This window comes from Rhinoderma darwinii, chromosome 2 (genome assembly GCF_050947455.1).
Source record: "Rhinoderma darwinii isolate aRhiDar2 chromosome 2, aRhiDar2.hap1, whole genome shotgun sequence".
In the NCBI taxonomy this organism is placed as follows: domain Eukaryota; kingdom Metazoa; phylum Chordata; class Amphibia; order Anura; family Rhinodermatidae; genus Rhinoderma; species Rhinoderma darwinii.
Window position 1 is genome coordinate 468,079,350 of NC_134688.1, and position 23,329 is coordinate 468,102,678.

Sequence of the window (23,329 nt, forward strand, 5' to 3'; positions counted from 1 at the left end):
GAATATAACTACTATAATACTGCTCCTATATACAAGAATATAACTACTATAATACTGCCTCCTATATACAAGAATATAACTACTATAATACTGCTCCTATATACAAGAATATAAGTACTATAATACTGCTCCTATATACAAGAATATAACTACTATAATACTGCCTCCTATATACAAGAATATAACTACTATAATACTGCTCCTATATACAAGAATATAAACTACTATAATACTGCCCATATATACAAGAACATTTCTACTATAATACTGCTCCTATATACAAGAATATAACTACTATAATACTGCCCCTATATACAAGAATATAACTACTATAATACTGCTCCTATATACAAGAATATAACTACTATAATACTGCCCCCTATATACAAGAATATAACTACTATAATACTGCCCCCTATATACAGGAATATAACTACTATAATACTGCCCCCTATATACAGGAATATAACTACTATAATACTGCCTCCTATATACAAGAATATAACTACTATAATACTGCCCCTATATACAAGAATATAACTACTATAATACTGCTCCTATATACAAGAATATAACTACTATAATACTGCTCCTATATACAAGAATATAACTACTATAATACTGCTCCTATATACAAGAATATAACTACTATAATACTGCCGCTATGTACAAGAATATAACTACTATAATACTGCCCCCTATATACAAGAATATAACTACTATAATACTGCCCCCTATATACAAGAATATAACTACTATAATACTGCCTCCTGTATACAAGAATATAACTACTATAATACTGCACCCTATATACAAGAATATAACTACTATAATACTGCTCCTATATACAAGAATATAACTACTATAATACTGCTCCTATATACAAGAATATAACTACTATAATACTGCCCCCTATATACAAGAATATAACTACTATAATACTGCCTCCTATATACAAGAATATAACTACTATAATACTGCCTCCTATATACAAGAATATAACTACTATAATACTGCTCCTATATACAAGAATATAACTACTATAATACTGCTCCTATATACAAGAATATAACTACTATAATACTGCCCCCTATATACAAGAATATAACTACTATAATACTGCCCTCTATGTACAAGAACAAGAATATAACTACTATAATACTGCTCCTATATACAAGAATATAACTACTATAATACTGCTCCTATATACAAGAATATAACTACTATAATACTGCCCCCTATGTACAAGAATATAACTACTATAATACTGCTCCTATATACAAGAATATAACTACTATAATACTGCCCGTTATATACAAGAATATAACTACTATAATACTGCCCCCTATGTACAAGAATATAACTACTATAATAATGCTCCTATATACAAGAATATAACTACTATAATACTGCCCGCTATATACAAGAATATAACTACTATAATACTGCCCCTTATATACAAGAATATAACTACTATAATACTGCTCCCTAGATACAAGAATATAACTACTATAATACTGTCCCCTATATACAAGAATGTAACTACTATAATACTGCTCCTATATACAAGAATATAACTACTATAATACTGCTCCTATATATAAGAATATACTATAATACTGTCCCTATATACAAGAATATAACTACTATAATACTGCCTCCTATATACAAGAATATAACTACTATAATACTGCCCCCTATATACAAGAATATAACTACTATAATACTGCCTCCTATATACAAGAATATAACTACTATAATACTGCCTCCTATATACAAGAATATAACTACTATAATACTGCCCCCTATATACAAGAATATAACTACTATAATACTGCACCCTATATACAAGAATATAACTACTATAATACTGCCCCTATATACAAGAATATAACTACTATAATACTGCTCCTATATACAAGAATATAACTACTATAATACTGCCCCTATATACAAGAATATATCTACTATAATACTGCCCCTATATACAAGAATATAACTACTATAATACTGCCCCGATATACAAGAATATAACTACTATAATACTGCCCGCTATATACAAGAATATAACTACTATATCACTATCTGGGACCCCTCAGTCATTACTTTCACCATGTAATAACATATACATGAATGATTTCAGGTAACGGGAGAATTCTGGCCACTAGAGGCAGTAGTGTACCACCTCTCCACCAAGCCTGCAGGAACATTCTCCATCACATCCTCTGTACTCATTGGGATTAATGAGTCGCTCTCCCTGACGCACATTGCAGTGATGCTCAACAACATTGTCATTCGTGTACCAGAAGTGATCAGCATACAGATACATGGTAATTACTTACAGGAATTTATTTTTTAGGATTCCTTTATAGACATTAATGCAGAGTGGATAAATGTGACATGTAAAAATTGGCACCCCAATGGAAGTTGATCATAGTTATAAGAGGATAGTCTGATAAATCACAGAACGTTTATGCACCAGGATATACCCGAGAGCATGGCAGATTTGAAGGGCAATGCCATCTTGGGTACCTTGTTACCTATCATAGAGACTTGTAAGAACATAAGATTGGTGGGATATCTACCAGATCACAAAGAGAAGCATTCATGGTGAATTGTGAATGTCCACCATAATTTACAGCGCCACCCTGGTCCACAGGTTGTGAGTGGTATTGCACTTCAACTCGCTTCTCTTCAATGGAGCTGAGCTGCAATACCAGACACAACCCATGGACAGGTGTGGTGCTCAATCCTGGACTACACCTTTAACTGTAGTAAAATATAGCGTAGATGCTACTATAGGGCACGTCCACATGACGTGGAGATGATCGCGTGATTGAGAGAAACCTCAAGAACGGATACAGAGAGAAAAAGCTTGTGGAGTAAGGAGGGGACGTAATATGCCCCGTGCAATAATTTAATACATGTGACATGGTAAATAGTAGTAGTCGCAGTGCAATAATGGGACCATCTCCCCCAATTGAGGGTTACCCCTAAATCGGCTTCCCCGTATGACATAGTTTTACTAGTGGAGAGGGGTAATTAATACAGAATAGAGGTGGGGAATTCTCTGTTCTTGTCGAAGTTGGGACAGTTGCAGGCAGTCAGGATTTTATAATCTACCTCTATGTCTACGCAGGGGGTTTGGAGCTCTGTGTCAGAAAAAACGCAGCTCCAACTGCTATAATATACAATATGCAATATACACATACACTGAATGCCCACTTTATTAGAGACACACGCCCTTTCACATGACCCCGAATGAAGCACAAAATCAAGTGAGCAAGTTTTCCGTGGATCAGTTCTAGTGTGAATCCGCTTCAGAATGGAAAAATCCAGCGATCGGAGCGACCTGGGGTGAAGCATGATCATCAGTGCTTGACTCGCCGGGGCCGGTAGTCAAAAATGATCCGTAGTCCGGTTATATTAAAACTACTATTGGCCGCACTGTTTTATCAGCGCTTTCCGTACGAGATCGCTGTCCCCCCAGTCACTGCTGTGCAGGTTTGTACGTGTTACGTCTGTTTATGACTGCGGTGCGAGAAACAATGGCCGCCCCACTTGTGATTTGCACGAAAGATCAGCGTGCAGTGATTCGTTTTTTGTGGTCTGAGGGGGTGTCCGGTGCCGAGATTTATCGAAGACTTTGGGCACAGTATGGAGAAAGAGTTTTGTCGGAAAGAAGTGTGTATGAATGGAAAGAGAAGTTCAAGGAAGGTCGCACCAGTGTCAGCCATGAAGAAGGAGCCGGACGCCCGTCCACGACTGATGACAACATTGAGCGCGCACGTGAACTGATTCTAATGGAGAGACGAGTATCAGTGGATTATGTGAAGTCCTACGAGGACGAAGATTCACGTCTGATGAAGAGGTGAAGACAGCGGTGGATTTGTGGCTTTTTAATGTGGGAATAGGAAAGCTTGTTGACAGATGGACAAAGTGTATTTTATTGAAAAGCCGGGAGATTATGTCGAAAAATTATGAATTTGTCACTTCTATAAGTTGATTAAAAAAAATTCTACAGCCAGGGGATAATATATTATAAGATAGGTCATTATTATCTGATTGGTCGGGGTATGACTCCTGGCCCCCCTGATGATCAGCGCCGTACATTGTGTTGTGGCTGTGCCTGGTACTGCAGCTCACAGCAGCTCAATCCTTTTGAAGTTAAAGTGGTATTCCAGACTTTAGCCTTTTTCATCTATCCACTGGATAGGTTAAAAATGCAAGACCTATGGGACCCCCACCAATCGCCAGAACATGGGACCCCGGTCCTCTGTTCCGCACATGCGCAAGATGGCGGCTAGGAGGAGTTTGAATAAAGCGGAGGCTGGCCATTCGTGGTGCCGCTCCATTTAAAGTCTATAGGGCTGAAGGAAACAGCCAAGCATAGAGCTCGGCTGTTTCTGTCAGCCCCATAGATTTTGAATGGGTGGCACCACGCATGCCCGTCCTCCAATCTAGTGGATATGTGAAAATGGTAAAGGCTGGAACACCCCTTTTTAGTGTGACTGAGCTGCAATACCAGGCGCAGCCACAACCATATGTACGGCGCTGTGCCTGGGTAAACAATGAAGGAAACGCAGCTCCTTCATGCAGGTGATCGGTAGAGGTGCCAGGAGTCGATCGCAACCGACCAGACATTGATGGCCTATTCTAAGTACAGTCCAAGAAACCAACTCACATATGATATTCATATTCACCCAGAGAAGGACCCATAGTAGCCATCAATAACTAAACATATCCCACCGCTGATCCATTGTTGGGGTGGTAATTGACAGCAACAATATATATATATATATATATATATATATATATTTCCCTTGTTCTACCAGACGTGAATGAATGTCTCCACCCAGCACTGGGCCGATGCTTATCCGACCAGGATTGTGTTAATTTGGAAGGATCCTACAACTGCAGCAACAAGAGTTCTTCACACTCCATCCATCAAACTACAACGCACCCAGGTAACACTGAGCAGGGGTGAAGGGACTCGACCACTGTGTTTAGATAGATATAGACAACCCCTTTAATTTTAAGGTATGGGGTCTGAATTAATTTTGAGGTCTGGTCTGGGATTTGATGACTCCTGTGCCTCATCCTACATTTACTACTTATGTGGCTGATAGGTTGTGTGGTATTATTGATTGTATTTTTTTCCACCCCCCCACCCATCTAGATTTTAATCCTGGGAGCAGCACATCACACCCGATGGGCAGCCAGTCCGCAGAGCCTGTAGAGGAGAAGAGCACGCGAGCGCAGACCCCGGTACAGAGAGAGGGGCAGCCTGCTATTAGTGAGTAAGGCCAACGGTGGCACTGCGCACCCGCCTCTCTCCTCCGTAGCTTACACACCTTAGTAGATAAGAGAAGGAGGACGGCCGATGAGTTGGACAGAGAGGGACTGGGAATCTGCCAGGCGTTAGATGAGTTCGGGATAAGCAGGCAACTCAACCACGTCCCCAAGTAAAATTTCTAGGTGTCTCCTAGTACTGTGTGAGGTCATGCAGTGAAGAAGGGATAGAGCTCTTTTAAGTACCATGGCCCCTTCTTTCTGGTAATTGGTGTGGGTATTAAGGGTCAGACTGCCCGAGATCCCAAGGATAGAACAACATTGTTATATCCTGTTAAACCCCTTTAAGAGCAATTCCTATAATATAATACTATAGAAATGCTGAACCCTTTTCCATACGCCCTATTAGGGATTTGTGAGGTAATAGAGGGGGGTCCTCTATTCAGGATCCTTATCCCTTGGTCAGAGCAGATATCGGTTACAAAGAGCGTCTCTCACTCCGGAGGACCTGTCCTGTCCTGCCTTACACAGAGAACACATTGATATGAATGGACACTGTGTAATTCTTCATTTTCCCTGTGGTGGCGCTGCAGGGAAACTGAACACTTACTGCCAGGTTTCACCACAGATTACAGATGATCGCTGGGGGTCCAAGCAGGGGGGACATTTTGTGATTAGCTTATTTTCAAGGAACCCTTCTAACAAGTAGGAATTGTCCAGAGGAGAACCCCTTCAAGGAATTTTTTTACTGCTTCTAAAGTACTTCCATAGTAATTGTGCAATCTCGATCATAGTCTTATTAATAACAAACTTCTCATCTACAGACCCCATTCCCCGCACTCGTCCATCTGACCAACCACTCTTGAGCATACCTGTTACATACAATGTGACTAATGACGGAGCTGCTGCCGCCCCCTGCAGTAAGTGTATATCATTACACTAACAATTATATAGATACAATGAAAACCGTATTGCTGAGTTATTATAATAAATATTTAATAATTTCTGCAAAATCTAGATGACAACTAATACGGAAAGCATGACAGGTCCCACAGGGATACTCCGAGTCTATCTAGAATCTTAAAGAGGCTCTGTCACCAGATTATAAGTGCCCTATCTCCTACATAATCTGATCGGCGCTGTAATGTAGATAACAACAGTGGTTTTTATTTTGAAAAATGATCATTTTTTAGCACGTTATGAACAATTTTAGATTTATGCTAATTAGTTCTTAATGACCAACTGGGCGTTTTTTAACTTTTTACCAAGTGGGCGTTGTAAAGAGAAGTGTATGACGCTGACCAATCAGTGACCAATCAGCATCATACACTTCTCTTCATTCCAGTCCAGCTTGTTTCACTGCACAGCGTGATCTCGCGAGATCATGCTGTGACGGGACTTCCTCCCACAGGTCCCTCATCGGTTTTTCATCGGAGCCATGGAAGACTGAACAGACATCGCCTCCAGCCGCTGTAGATTTGGATAAACGTCCTGGCACATCTGGAGGCGATGTCTGTTGACTCTTCTATCGATCCGGAGAAGGACCTGTGGGAGAAAGTCCCATCACAGCATGATCTCGCGAGATCACGCTGTGCAGTGAAACAAGCCGGGCGGGAATGAAGAGAAGTGTATGATTGGTCAGCGTCATACACTTCTCTTTACAACGCCCACTTGGTAAAATGGGCGTTGGTCATTAAGAACTAATTAGCATAAATCTAAAATTGTGCATAACTTGCACAATTTGCAAATGATCGTTTTTCAAAATAAAAACCACTGCTGTGATCTACATTACAGCGCCAATCATATTATGTAGGAGATAGGGAACTTATAATCTGGTGACAGAGTCTCTTTAAATGTCAAATCTGCCTAGTTATGCATTGTAAGGGAAGTTGCGGATTTATAAAAAGGCAGATTTGCCATTCATGAGTCTGACAGCTGAATGACGACCCCTGTATGAGCCGTAATGGTGGCCAAATTGGTTATAACCCAAACTTAAATATCCATTTGATTTATTTTACTTTATTATTATCATGTCAATTAAGGCCTCATTCACACAAGCGTGAATCACGTCTGTGTGCTGTGCGTTGAAACAACGTACAGCACACGGACCCATTGATTTCAATGGGGCCATTCACATGTGTGATTTTTCACGCGGCGAGAGTCCGTTGTGTGAAACTCAATGCATGTCCTATATTGGTGCTTTATCATACACCTACGCGCCCATTGAAGTCAATGGGTGCGTGAAAACCACGCACCGCACACGGATGCACATGCGTGTGCGGTGCGTGATTTGCACATCAATTCAATTGAAAATAAGAGAGAAAAAAAATGTGCTTTGCGATTGCGTGAAAAACGCATGCCTCTCGCTAAGCACACTGATGCATAACGCAACACACACGGACCAGATTCACGAGCGTTTTTCACGCGCGTGAATCTGATATGCTTGTCTGAATGAGGCCTAAGGTATAAGAGTTTGTACTGATTAATTTCCTAAAATATTATTATAGCCGACGAAGTTCTGTTTTTCTGATTTGGGTTAAATGATAAAATTCTGTCTTCCTACGGCCACCACTAGAGGGAGCTCAGGAGCTTTCTGCATACTGTCTTATTATTGAGTTTAATGTATGACTGTATTCGGTCAGCTCCTGAGCTCCCACTAGTGGTGACTGCAGGTAGATGGAATTTTATCATTCAACTATATAAATGCAGGGGATTTGGAGATCTGTATCACAAAAACGGAGCTCCGACAATTATAAAGATATCTTAAGAAATCATCCACACCATAATGTTGGACCTTTAAAAAAAAAAAAAAAAAAAAAAAAGACAAAATAGAGTTCAAGGACAGAAACTAATTGTTATCTCTTTCCATCGTTCTAGACTGCTCCATGTTCTACAATCACAGTGTCACTCACGTAACTAGCAGTGGCTTCATATTACACTGGAATACTGACTGCCCCGAGAACTACACATATAATGTACAAGTATCATCAATGGGATTTCGTCACAGTAAAACAATCTGGGGAACCACAATGGGAATACACGAACTTCAGGCAGGGGAACTATACACTGTACAGGTGATGTTTGCTGACTGCAACGGGCTGGTACAACTGTGGAATGGAAGAGTAAAAACAGGTATTTAATAGGATTGGCAAATATAATTTTTAAGGTCACATCACAAGCTTTTAAATATTTTGGGAGATTACAGATTGACTTTATTAAGAGCAAACGAAAGTAAAATACTACGCATGAAAATACAAACCCTCCAGTCACCCACTAGAGGGCAAAGTAAGCCTTCTGATGGATGTTCAGTAAATTCAACGAGTTTCCTAGTATAGCCAAGTCCTTCTCATAGCCCTATTAAACAGATAGTGAATTAATGTGCCCAAAATGTTAAGAATTTTCTCAAATGGACTTTGGAAACCTATTCACACATTGGACTGACAAATTAAGCAGATTATCTTACATAAGCAATAACTACTATAATACTGTCTCTATGTACAAGAATATAACTACTATAATACTGACCCTATATACAAGAATATAACTACTATAATACTGCCCCCTATGTACAAGAATATAACTACTATAATACTGCTCCCTATATACAAGAATATAACTACTATAATACTGCCCCTATATACAAACATATAACTACTATAATACTGCTACTATATACAAGAATATAACTACTATAATACTGCTCCTATATACAAGAATATAACTACTATAATACTGCCCCTATATACAAGAATATAACTACTATAATACTGCCCCCTATATACAAGAATATAACTACTATAATACTGCTCCTATGTATAAGAATATAACTACTATAATACTGCCCCTATATACAAGAATGTAACTACTATAATACTGCTCCTATATACAAGAATGTAACTACTATAATGCTGCTACTACATACAAGAATATAACTACTATAATACTACCCCCTATATACAGGAATATAACTACTATAATACTGCCCCTATATACAAGAATATAACTACTATAATACTGCTCCTATGTACAAGACTATAACTACTATAATACTGCTCCTATATACAAGAATATAACTACTATAATACTGCTCCTATATACAAGAATATAACTACTATAATACAGCCCCCTATATACAAGAATATAACTACTATAATACTGCCCCCTATATACAAGAATATAACTACGATAATACTGCCCCCTATATACAAGAATATAACTACTATAATACTGCTCCTATATATAAGAATATATAACTACTATAATACTGCCCCTATATACAAGAATATAACTACTATAATACTGCTCGTATATACAAGAATATAACTACTATAATACTGTCCCTATATACAAGAATATAACTACTATAATACTGCCCATATATACAAGAATATAACCACTATAATACTGATCCTATATACAAGAATATAACTACTATAATACTACCCCTATATACAAGAATATAACTACTATAATACTGCCCCTATATACAAGAATATAACCACTATAATACTGATCCTATATACAAGAATATAACTACTATAATACTGCCTCCTATACACAAGAATAGAACTACTATAATACTGCCCCTATATACAAGAATAGAACTACTATAATACGGCCCCCTATATACAAGAATATAACTACTATAATACTGCTCCTATATACAAGAATATAACTACTATAATACTGCCCCTATACACAAGAATATAACTACTATAATACTGCCCCTATATACAAGAATAGAACTACTATAATACTGCCCCCTATATACAAGAATACAACTACTATAATACTGCCTCCTATACACAAGAATATAACTACTATAATACTGCCCCCTATATACAAGAATATAACTACTATAATACTGCCCCTATATACAAGAATAGAACTACTATAATACTGCCCCCTATATACAAGAATATAACTACTATAATACTGCTCCTATATACAAGAATATAACTACTATAATACTGCCCCCTATATACAAGAATATAACTACTATAATACTGCCCCTATATACAAGAATATAACTACTATAATACTGCCCCTATATACAAGAATATAACTACTATAATACTGCCTCCTATATACAAGAATATAACTACTATAATACTGCCCCTATATACAAGAATATAACTACTATAATACTGCCCCCTATATACAAGAATATAACTACTATAATACTGCTCCTATGTACAAGAATATAACTACTATAATACTGCCCCTATATACAGGAATAGAACTACTATAATACTGCCCCCTATATACAAGAATATAACTACTATAACACTGCCCCTATGTACAAGAATATAACTACTATAATACTGCTCCTGTGTACAAGAATATAACTACTATAATACTGCCCCTATATACAGGAATAGAACTACTATAATACTGCCCCCTATATACAAGAATATAACTACTATAATACTGCTCCCATATACAAGAATAGAACTACTATAATACTGCCCCCTATATACAAGAATAGAACTATTATAATACTGCCCCTATATACAGGAATAGAACTACTATAATACTGCTCCTATATACAAGACTATATCTACTATAATACTGCCCCCTATATACAAGAATAGAACTACTATAAGGGAATGTTCACACAGGTTATTTTCGGCCGTTTTTCGGGTCGTAAACGGCCAAAAAGCGGCCGAATGATCGGAAGCAGAGCGCCTCCAAACATCTTCCCATTGATTGCAATAGGAAAAACAGCGTTCTCTTCCGACAGGCCGTTTTTTTACGCGGCCATTTTGAAAAACGGCCGTGTATAAAAACGGCCGCGAAAAAGAAGTGCAGGTCACTTCTTGAGACGTTTTTGGAGCCTTCTTTCATAGACTCTATTGAAAACAGCTCCAAAAACGGCCGTAAAAACCGCTGCGAAAAATGCGAGTGACTTAAAAAAACTTCTGAAAATCAGGAGCTGTTTTCCCTTCAAGGGCAAAGCGCCACGTGGCGGAATTGCTCTGGAATTCCGCTGCGGACACTCCGCAGCGTTAATCCGCAGGGCACCCGTTTCTCCATTGCCTTCCACAGCTTTGTGGTTGGGTTCGTTTAGACGATGCGGAAAATTCCGCTGCGGAGCATAGGCTGCGGTGCGGAATTTGGATTCCGCAGCATACAATGGTTGTTGCTGACGTGTGGCGGACTGGTTGTGGACTCATTGCGGAAGTTCTCCATTGACTTCAATGGAGATTCTAAGTTCCGCAATGAAGTCCGCAGCTGTCATGCACATGTTATGTGTGCTGCGGAGCGTATTGGTTTTACTAACATAACATTTCTTCATTCTGGCTGGACCTATGTATTTCTAGGTCTACAGCCAGACTGAGGAAGTCAATGGGGCTCCCGTTATTACGGGTGACTACGTGTGCGCACCCGTAATTATGGGAGCGTTGCTAGGCGACGTCAGTAAATAGTCACTGTCCAGGGTGCTGAAAGAGTTAAGCGATCGGCAGTAACTGTTTCAGCACCCTGGACAGTGACTACCGATCACAATATAGATCAATGTGTAAAAAAAATAGAAGTTCATACTTACCGAGAACTCCCTGCTTCTTCCTCCAGTCCGGCCTCCCAGGATGACGTTTCAGTCCAAGTGACGGCTGCAGCCAATCACAGGCCAATCACAGGCTGCAGCGGTCACATGGACTGCCGCGTTATCCAGGGAGGTCGGGCTGGATGCCGAAAGAGGGACGCGTCACCAAGACAACGGCCGGTAAGTATGAAATTCGTTTACTTTCACTAGGGAAAGGGCAGTCTCTTCTCTCTATCCTGCACTGATAGGGAGAAGGGAAGCACTTTCACCTCAATACGCAGCGGCTAGTCCGCAACAATTTACTGCATATTTTGGGCAGATCCGCCACAGAATCTGCAACGCAGATTCTGTGCTGCATTGATGCGGACAGTTGCGGAAGAAATACGCCACGTGGGGCCATGCCCCAAAACAGCTCCGTATTTTCCGAAGTTTTTGAGTTTGCGTGTGAACATACCCTAATATTGCCCCCTATTGGTCATGCAGCATAAAATGTTTGTATATATATATATATATATATATATATTATTATAGCACTTCCGTCCCTCTTTCTCTCTTTTTTCAGAGGCGCACGTTTTAAACGGAACCGTGAAGATAAATAATTGGAACCTCACTGACTCTCTGCTGAACCCCAACTCTACAGATTACACAGACTTTGTACGGAAGTTTACCTCGGAGGTACAGAACATTTCCTCGTGGTGCTCGTACCTGGTGCTGTATATAATCGGGGTGTTTACAACGTTGGTCTCAGGCGTCATTCCTGTGACATGTGACGCTTCACGCCCATGACAAGTTTTTGGGTTTATGGATTCCTGGCAGTGTCCAGAAATGTCACATGTCACAGAATTCTCCAGTGCTGACCTGTGACCTCTAATGGGCACAGGAAGCGAGAGCGACATAGATGTGGCTGCTGATTGGGTGCTCATTTATAACTTCCTGTACAAATGTATAGATTATGGAAGTAGAATAGAGGAGACAATGAAGGCCATTTATCAACACTCATGTAAAGGAACAGGGGCAAACTGGCCACAGTACCAAAGGACTCTCCGTTGGGCCGAGCCTCCGATATAATAATTGCCGCAGGGCCACAAAGTTTCAGCAGCAGAAAACCCAATTTGGTGCTGACTTTTTGGGCCAATCACTTTCCACTAGGGTCTACATACTGTATAGATGGAAGGTGGACCCTATTGTTTTCTTTGGTAGGCCCATGAAACCCCAATCCGACACTGCAAAGGAAATGTGGAGCAGTTGCCCATAGCAACCAATCAGGTTCCAGCTTTCATTTTCCAGAGGCTCATTTCAAAATGTTAGCAGAGATCTGATTGGTTGCTATAAAGAACGCATCTGTTTTTGCCCTGTGGTGGGTGATCTCTCATCACTGAACTGCTTCCCCTGCTTGCAGCCACCACTAGCACTGCATAGAGATTTATACAGCTCCCATAGTATTCAGTACAAGCAATAGAAATCCATATGCAGATAGCTCCCCCTAGTGGTGGTTTCAGGCAGCCAGACTTTATTTATCAAGTCAAAAAAATAGAGCCCCCCTTTTTATTTTTAGGACTTGCCATATAGCTACCCTGTCTAAGTCCTGATCCATAAACTGACACCATCTCTAGGGACTTCTGAGATAATGTTAAACGTATTCGATATACATTTTTTATATTACATTTAGGTAAAGAATTCATTGTCCAATGAAATTCCTCCAGAGCGGGTGACGGTGGAGGTGGAGTCACTGAGTGCAGGCAGCGTTATCGTCAATTTCCGAATAATTGTCAATGACTCTGAGAAGCCAGTCAATATCACAGCAGCGTCCTTCTCAGCTTTCAGTGATGCGTTTCAAGTTGATCCACAATCTATTGTAGTCACAGGTAATATCCATAAACACGCACATAGCATACACTGATATATAACACATAACACGCACATAGCACACACTCATATATAACACATAACACGCACATAGCATACACTCATATATAACACATAACACGCACATAGCGTACACTCATATATAACACATAACAAGCACATAGCATACACTCCTATATAACACATAACACGCACATAGCATACACTGATATATAACACATAACACGCACATAGCATACACTCATATATAACACATACCACGCACATAGAGTACACTCATATATAACACATAACACGCACATAGCGTACACTCATATATAACACATAACACGCACATAGCATACACTCATATATAACACATAACACGCACATAGCATACACTCATATATAACACATAACAAGCACATAGCATACACTCATATATAACACATAACACGCACATAGCATACACTGATATATAACACATAACACGCACATAGCATACACTCATATATAACACATAACACGCACATAGCATACACTCATATATAACACATAACACGCACATAGCATACACTCATATATAACACATAACACGCACATAGCATACACTCATATATAACACATAACAAGCACATAGCATACACTCCTATATAACACATAACATGCACATAGCGTACACTCATATATAACACATAACACGCACATAGCATACACTCATATATAACACATAACACGCACATAGCATACACTCATATATAACACATAACACACACATAGCACACACTGATATATAACACATAACACGCACATAGCACACACTCATATATAACACATAACACGCACATAGCGTACACTCATATATAACACATAACACGCACATAGCGTACACTCATATATAACACATAACACGCACATAGCACACACTCATATATAACACATAACACGCACATAGCACACACTCATATATAACACATAACACGCACATAGCACACACTCATATATAACACATAACACGCACATCGCGTACACTCATATATAACACATAACACGCACATAGCACACACTCATATATAACACATAACACGCACATAGCATACACTAATATATAACACATAACACGCACATAGCATACACTCATATATAACACATAACACGCACATAGCGTACACTCATATATAACACATAACACGCACATAGCACACACTCATATATAACACATAACACATAACACGCACATAGCACACACTCATATATAACACATAACACGCACATAGCACACACTCATATATAACACATAACACGCACATAGCGTACACTCATATATAACACATAACACGCACATAGCGTACACTCATATATAACACATAACAAGCACATAGCATACACTCATATATAACACATAACACGCACATAGCGTACGCTCATATATAACACATAACACGCACATAGCATACGCTCATATATAACACATAACAAGCACATAGCATACACTCATATATAACACATAACACGCACATAGCACACACTCATATATAACACATAACACGCACATAGCGTACACTCATATATAACACATAACACGCACATAGCACACACTCATATATAACACATAACACGCACATAGCACACACTCATATATAACACATAACGCACATAGCGTACACTCATATATAACACATAACACGCACATAGCGTACACTCATATATAACACATAACACACACATAGCGTACACTCATATATAACACATAACACGCACATAGCATACACTCATATATAACACATAACACGCACATAGCATACACTCATATATAACACATAACACGCACATAGCATACACTCATATATAACACATAACACGCACATAGCATACACTCATATATAACACATACCACGCACATAGAGTACACTCATATATAACACATAACACGCACATAGCATACACTCATATATAACACATAACACGCACATAGCATACACTCATATATAACACATAACACGCACATAGCATACACTCATATATAACACATACCACGCACATAGCATACACTCATATATAACACATAACACGCACATAGCATACACTCATAAACAACACATAACACGCACATAGCGTACACTCATATATAACACATAACACGCACATAGCATACACTCATATATAACACATAACACGCACATAGCATACACTCATATATAACACATAACACGCACATAGCGTACACTCATATATAACACATAACACGCACATAGCACACACTCATATATAACACATAACACGCACATAGCACACACTCATATATAACACATAACACGCACATAGCACACACTCATATATAACACATAACACGCACATAGCACACACTCATATATAACACATAACACGCACATAGCGTACACTCATATATAACACATAACACGCACATAGCACACACTCATATATAACACATAACACGCACATAGCACACACTCATATATAACACATAACACGCACATAGCGTACACTCATATATAACACATAACACGCACATAGCACACACTCATATATAACACATAACACGCACATAGCATACACTCATGTATAACACATAACACGCACATAGCATACACTCATATATAACACATAACACGCACATGGCGTACACTCATATATAACACATAACACGCACATAGCGTACACTCATATATAACACATAACACGCACATAGAGTACACTCATATATAACACATAACACGCACATAGCGTACACTCATATATAACACATAACACGCACATAGCACACACTCATATATAACACATAACACGCACATAGCGTACACTCATATATAACACATAACACGCACATAGCGTACACTCATATATAACACATAACTCGCACATAGCGTACACTCATATATAACACATAACACGCACATAGCATACACTCATATATAACACCTAACACGCACATAGCATACACTCATATATAACACATAACACGCACATAGCATACGCTCATATATAACACATAACACGCACATAGCATACACTCATATATAACACATAACACGCACATAGCATACACTCATATATAACACATAACACGCACATAGCATACACTCATATATAACACATAACACGCACATAGCACACACTCATATATAACACATAACACGCACATAGCATACACTCATATATAACACATAACACACACATAGCATACACTCATATATAACACATAACACGCACATAGCACACACTCATATATAACACATAACACACACATAGCATACACTCATATATAACACATAACACGCACATAGCATACACTCATATATAACACATAACACGCACATAGCGTACACTCATATATAACACATAACACGCACATAGCACACACTCATATATAACACATAACACGCACATAGCACACACATATATAACACATAACACGCACATAGCGTACGCTCATATATAACACATAACACATAACACGCACATAGCACACACTCATATATAACACATAACACACACATAGCATACACTCATATATAACACATAACACGCACATAGCATACACTCATATATAACACATAACACGCACATAGCGTACACTCATATATAACACATAACACGCACATAGCACACACTCATATATAACACATAACACGCACATAGCACACACTCATATATAACACATAACACGCACATAGCATACACTCATATATAACACATAACACGCACATAGCGTACACTCATATATAACACATAACACGCACATAGCATACACTCATATATAACACATAACACGCACATAGCATACACTCATATATAACACATAACACGCACATAGCGTACACTCATATATAACACATAACACGCACATAGCGTACACTCATATATAACACATAACACGCACATAGCATACACTCATATATAACACATAACACGCACATAGCGTACACTCATATATAACACATAATACGCACATAGCATACACTCATATATAACACATAACACGCACATAGCGTACACTCATATATAACACATAACACGCACATAGCATACACTCATATATAACACATAACACGCACATAGCATACGCTCATATATAACACATAACACGCACATAGCGTACACTCATATATAACACATAACACGCACATAGCATACACTCATATATAACACATAACACGCACATAGCATACGCTCATATATAACACATAACACGCACATAGCGTACACTCATATACAACACATAACACGCACATAGCATACACTCATAAACAACACATAACACGCACATAGCACACACTCCTATATAACACATGCACACAAATAACACACACATAACACACACATACACTACGTGTGTTTGTTGTGTGTGTGCTATGTGTGTGAGTGTGCATGTGTTTAGCACACAACACACAGACATAACACACGCAAAACACACACATAACAAAGACAAAACACACACACACATGCATAACACAAAAAGACATACACACGAATAAAACACTCACATAACACATGCACAAAACACACACACATAACACAAACACACGCAAAAAACACACACATAACACACATTAAACACACACACACAAACATAACACACACACAAAACACCCACGGATGACACACAAAACACACACACATAGCACACACGCACGTAACCTACACACGCATACAGTACACACATATAACCCACACACAACATACACACATGGGGGACAGGGACATAACCAGGGCCTTTGGTAAGAGCGGAGGAGGATTTCAGACTACCTCAGACTCTAATAGACAAACTAACATATTAACCTTTTCCTCTCCTCTTACCCCAATCCTCTCACTTTATTTGCAGATTTCAATGAGTGCCTGACACCTGCGGATAATGACTGTCACTTACATGCCGACTGCAAGAACCTGGACAGATCATACACCTGCGAATGCCACCCGTCATTTATTGATAGAGACCCCATCAGACCAGGGAGGAACTGTGAGGGTGAGGGGACTGTCCTGAAAGTGAATGACCGTCCCTAACCAAGTGCAGAAAGAATAAGAACCTTAAAGTGATTTCCCTTCAGAGATGTAGATTTACTTTAAGCTGGACATAGATGTGATGGCTCTTCGCTGAACGACGACCACTTTCAGCCCTGACTCCTTTTTCAATTTCAATGGCTTTAGGGAGAACAGCAGCTGCCAGCTCATCTGGCGCCACTTATCTCCACAGCAACCAATGGGTTAGACAAGATCATTTTTTACCAGTCAGATTTTTTTTCTCCCTGACAGGAAACGTCGAAAGGACTGCCAGGCAGTCATTTCGATTGTTTTTGATTTCATTATTAGTGCGATTCAACATCAAAAATTGTAATGTCTATGGCCAGTATTATTAATGTGGCGGCGTGCATGAGCTCTAAGGTAAGGGCACCATTTGGTTACCGGCGAGTCGCTCTAATATCGGATCCAAAAAGGAGTAGATATATAAGAGTGTCTCTCACTGTGGAAGACCCAGCACACCCATGCATTACATACCCAGTCAGTTAATTTAAATGGGGGCTTTGAAATGTGAAATTGATCAGATTCCATGCAGCTCCGACAGCGAGACCCCTCCACATGACCAGCAAAATAGACTTTGAGTTCATGATAAAATTTTGTCTGCCTGCAGCCACCACTAGAGGGAGCTCAGGAGCTTACTCCACACTGTGTTATTATATGCAGAAGGCTCCTGAGCTCCCTCTAGTGGTGGCTGCAGATAGAATTTTATCATGTAACTTTATGTCTATGCAGAGGATTTGGAGCTCTGTTACAGAAAAACGAAGCTCCGACCGCTGTAAAGATATGTTATAAAATGAATCAGTATACAATGTCGGACCTAAAAATCAATACTGTATCTGTTATATATTTTATAGGAGTGGCGCCAAGTCCTGATTCCTCCAGCTTTGGTAAGATAGACACTTTACTCCTCTGCAACTTTATGTCTGATGTAAATGTCTAATTAGAAAAAATGCTTTAAAAAAACACAAATTTGTTTCTGAAAAAGTCCTACAGGGTTGTCACTCAGCTTTTCAAGACTCCTGAAAGGCAGATGTTTGTAGTTATGTGTTCACTTCATTTTTTACGCGTTTTTGACACTTTTGGTGTCTACCGCAACAGTTTTAACTACTACAAAGAGAGAAGTGGCTACGAGAAGTTTTTAAATGCGCCATTTTGGGGCGCAAAATACTTGCGTACATGTGTGGAAGCCACGAGTTGGTTTAAAGAAATATGCCTATCATGCCACGTACACCAAATTGAGAAATTTGGCCCCATTTTTGGCAGCATTTAATGACAGTATTAATAAATCTCCCTCCTGTCTCCATGTCTACTACAGAACAAGTCGGTCCATTATTACCACCCATGGAGAGCGTAGACCCCACAACTGGAGGATCTTCTACGAGTCCTATAGGCGCTTCACCTCCAGCAACCCCCCAAAATCCGGGAAGCCCGACAAATGTCACGAGAGAAAGCCCCGAAATAAGCCATGCACATGTGGAACGTTCTTCTCCTGCAAATCCTATTACACCCGAAGCGAAAGTTCCCAGTTCAGCCCAGTCTATACTGAGCCCTCCAGTACCGGCAAGTAGCCCAATCAACACAACTGCTGTGGGTCCAGTGCTCACGACAAGTCACAAGACCGCACCCAATACAACCAATTCTACTGAAAACGTCACCGCTGCAAAAATAAGTGCCCCCGGGATCGGCACATCCACCCCAAAAGCAATGCCGCCATCCACAGGCGATAAAGGAATAGTCACCCCAGTGCCCGTGCCAACAAGGCAGATGACGAGCCGGGAAATGCCGTGTTCTTTCCCTATCGTGGGTGCGAATATTGGTAGGTATTCTGCTGCTGCCCAATGTTCCCAACAGCCCAAAAAAATCTTACCCCATTACCCTGAAATTCTGTGCTGTTCTGAGCTCTATTTTTCTTTTGTTAGTTCCACTAAGGGACTATTCAGGCCTAATAGGGCCCTCGGCTGCAATGGCAACACATCGCACCCCACGATTGCATCGCAGGGGCGCTGAAAGGGAGAGAGAGGGAGCCCTCTATAGACTGCAGCTTCTAAGGGGTTAAATGACCGGGATCATAGTCATCTCCGATCCCAGCCTTTGCAGCAGATCGTCAGCTGTAATATACAGCTGACACCTTCTGAGGATGCTACGGGCACAGTTTCCATGCCTACATGGTACATTTACGGTGCTTTGTGGTAACTATATAGTGCCAGCGCCGTAAATATACAACACATGTCGTCAAGGGGTTAAACGAGTTTTCCGATTTCATGTCTCAGAAACGAAGTCATTATATTTTGAAAAGTTTTAGAACTTTCTAATATACTTTGTGTGTTTCAATTCCTCACCATGTTCAAGATCTCTGCTTGCTGACAATGAACAAAACCAAACAACAATTCTGGTTTTCATCCAGAGGCTACAAACAGGTCCTGACCTAGTCCTGCTCACACAACTGAGGGGTTATTACAATGTATTAGTGTAAATGTCCTAAGGCCAAATGCAGACTGATGTCTGGTATGCTAATACATTGTAACAAACAGCAGCTGTGTGAGCATTACTAGGTCAAGATGGGTTTTTAACCGAAGGTTTTCATTCACTGATATAAAACAGAGATCTTGAGAATGGTCAAAGGAGCCGACTTCCTTGGACCAGAGGGCCTCCTCTTGTCTCTTGTAGAAGTGAAGGGCATAGAGACCCTTGGGCCGGTTTCCTCCTCTCTTTGCATATATACAGCCTGTAGGGGGCAGCCTTGTGCAGGTTCACATCACCCATGGAACGGAGATGGGACCAACCTGACCTGAGACTCTTCAACTCCATGAGCCCGATACAAGCTGCAGGGGCTCAGGGGTAGCAGTTGTACCTGGGCCAAGGTCCCCATTGCCCCCTTTGCCCCATTAGAGGACACTTCCTTCGAAGTCTAGAGAAAGTAACGCTGATGATTTATAATTTCCCTTTATTATAGAATCCACCCATATGCCGCATTTATCTTCTGCACGCGTTAAGGTGACCACTCAGAAGTCCCCCGGCCTCACGCTGAAAGATGCGAGTATTGTCAGCTGTGTTATGGGGAAGATCGGGATCTTTATAGAAAAGGCCTTCCTGAAGATGATGTCCATCACCAGTCACTCCTTGTTTCTCGGGAGTCCGGCGTGTTCCATCAACTGCAGCACTGACACCCACATCTTCATAGAAGCCGGATGGAAAGACTGCAATACTGATGTGGACAGTGTGAGTGCAGTTCTGTGTCCTCATTATTTACCAGGAGCTTGAAACCCTGACATAACATGGCCTTAATGTGTACATCTAAATTTGAGGACCATTTTACAGTAATATATAGATATCCTATTGTTACTTTTTAAATACATAACATTACTTCTCCTGTACTGATCCTGAGTTACATCCTGTATTATACTCCAGAGCTGCACTCACTATTCTGCTGGTGGGGACACTATGTACATACATTACATTACTTTATCCTCGCCTGATCCTGAGTTACAGCCTGTATTATACTCCAGTGCTGCACTCACTATTCTGCTGGTGGAGTCACTGTATACATACATTACATTACTTATCCTGTACTGATCCTGAGTTACATCCTGTATTATACTCCAGAGCTGCACTCACTATTCTGCTGGTGGAGTCACTGTGGACATATATTACGTTACTTATCCTGTACAGATCCTGACTTACATCCTTTATTATACTCCAGAGCTGCACACACTATTCTGCTGGTGGAGTCACTGTGGACATATATTACATTACTTATCCTGTACAGATCCTGACTTACATCCTGTATTATACTCCAGAGCTGAACTCACTATTCTGCTGGTGGGGTCAATGTGTACATACATTACATTACTTATCCTTTACTGATCCTGAGTTACATCCTGTATTATACTCCAGAGCTGCACTCCCTATTTTGCTGGTGAAGTCACTGTGTACATACATTACATTACTTATCCTGTACTAATCCTGAGTTACATCCTGTATTATACTCCAGAGCTGCACTCCCTATTCTGCTTGTGGGGACACTGTGTACAAACATTACATTACTTATCCTCGCCTGATCCTGAGTTACATCCTGTATTATACTCCAGAGCTGCACTCACTATTCTGCTGGTGGAGTCACTGTGGACATATATTACGTTACTTATCCTGTACAGATCCTGACTTACATCCTGTATTATACTCCAGAGCTGCACTCCCTATTCTGATTGTGAAGTCATTGTGTACATACATTACATTACTTATCCTGTACTAATCCTGAGTTACATCCTGTATTATACTCCAGAGCTGCTCTCACTATTCTGCTAGTGGAGTCACTGTGTACATACATTACATTACTTATCCTGTACTGATCCTGAGTTACATGCTGTATTATACTCCAGAGCTGCACTCACTATTCTGCTAGTGGAGTCACTGTGTACATACATTACATTACTTATCCTGTACTGATCCTGAGTTACATCCTGTATTATACCCCAGAGCTGCACTCACTATTCTGCTTGTGGAGTCACTGTGTACATACATTACATATCTTATCCTGTACTGATCCTGAGTTACATCCTGTATTATACTCCAGAGCTGCACTCACTATTCTGCTGGTGGAGTCACTGTGTA

At 39.9% G+C, this 23,329-nt stretch overlaps 1 protein-coding gene across 1 annotated transcript in view; it reads left to right on the forward strand.

Annotated features, from left to right (window-relative positions):
* The window catches only part of UMODL1 (uromodulin like 1), a 46,462-nt gene that overhangs the window by 8,364 nt on the left and 14,769 nt on the right, over positions 1-23,329 (forward strand). Inside the window, exons 5-13 of the mRNA XM_075851236.1 lie at positions 2,144-2,330; positions 4,836-4,967; positions 8,170-8,424; positions 12,399-12,511; positions 13,506-13,701; positions 18,525-18,665; positions 19,573-19,605; positions 20,034-20,534; positions 21,672-21,937. Of these exons, the coding sequence (XP_075707351.1) occupies positions 2,144-2,330; positions 4,836-4,967; positions 8,170-8,424; positions 12,399-12,511; positions 13,506-13,701; positions 18,525-18,665; positions 19,573-19,605; positions 20,034-20,534; positions 21,672-21,937 (1,824 nt within the window). The remainder of the gene's footprint in view (positions 1-2,143; positions 2,331-4,835; positions 4,968-8,169; positions 8,425-12,398; positions 12,512-13,505; positions 13,702-18,524; positions 18,666-19,572; positions 19,606-20,033; positions 20,535-21,671; positions 21,938-23,329) is intronic.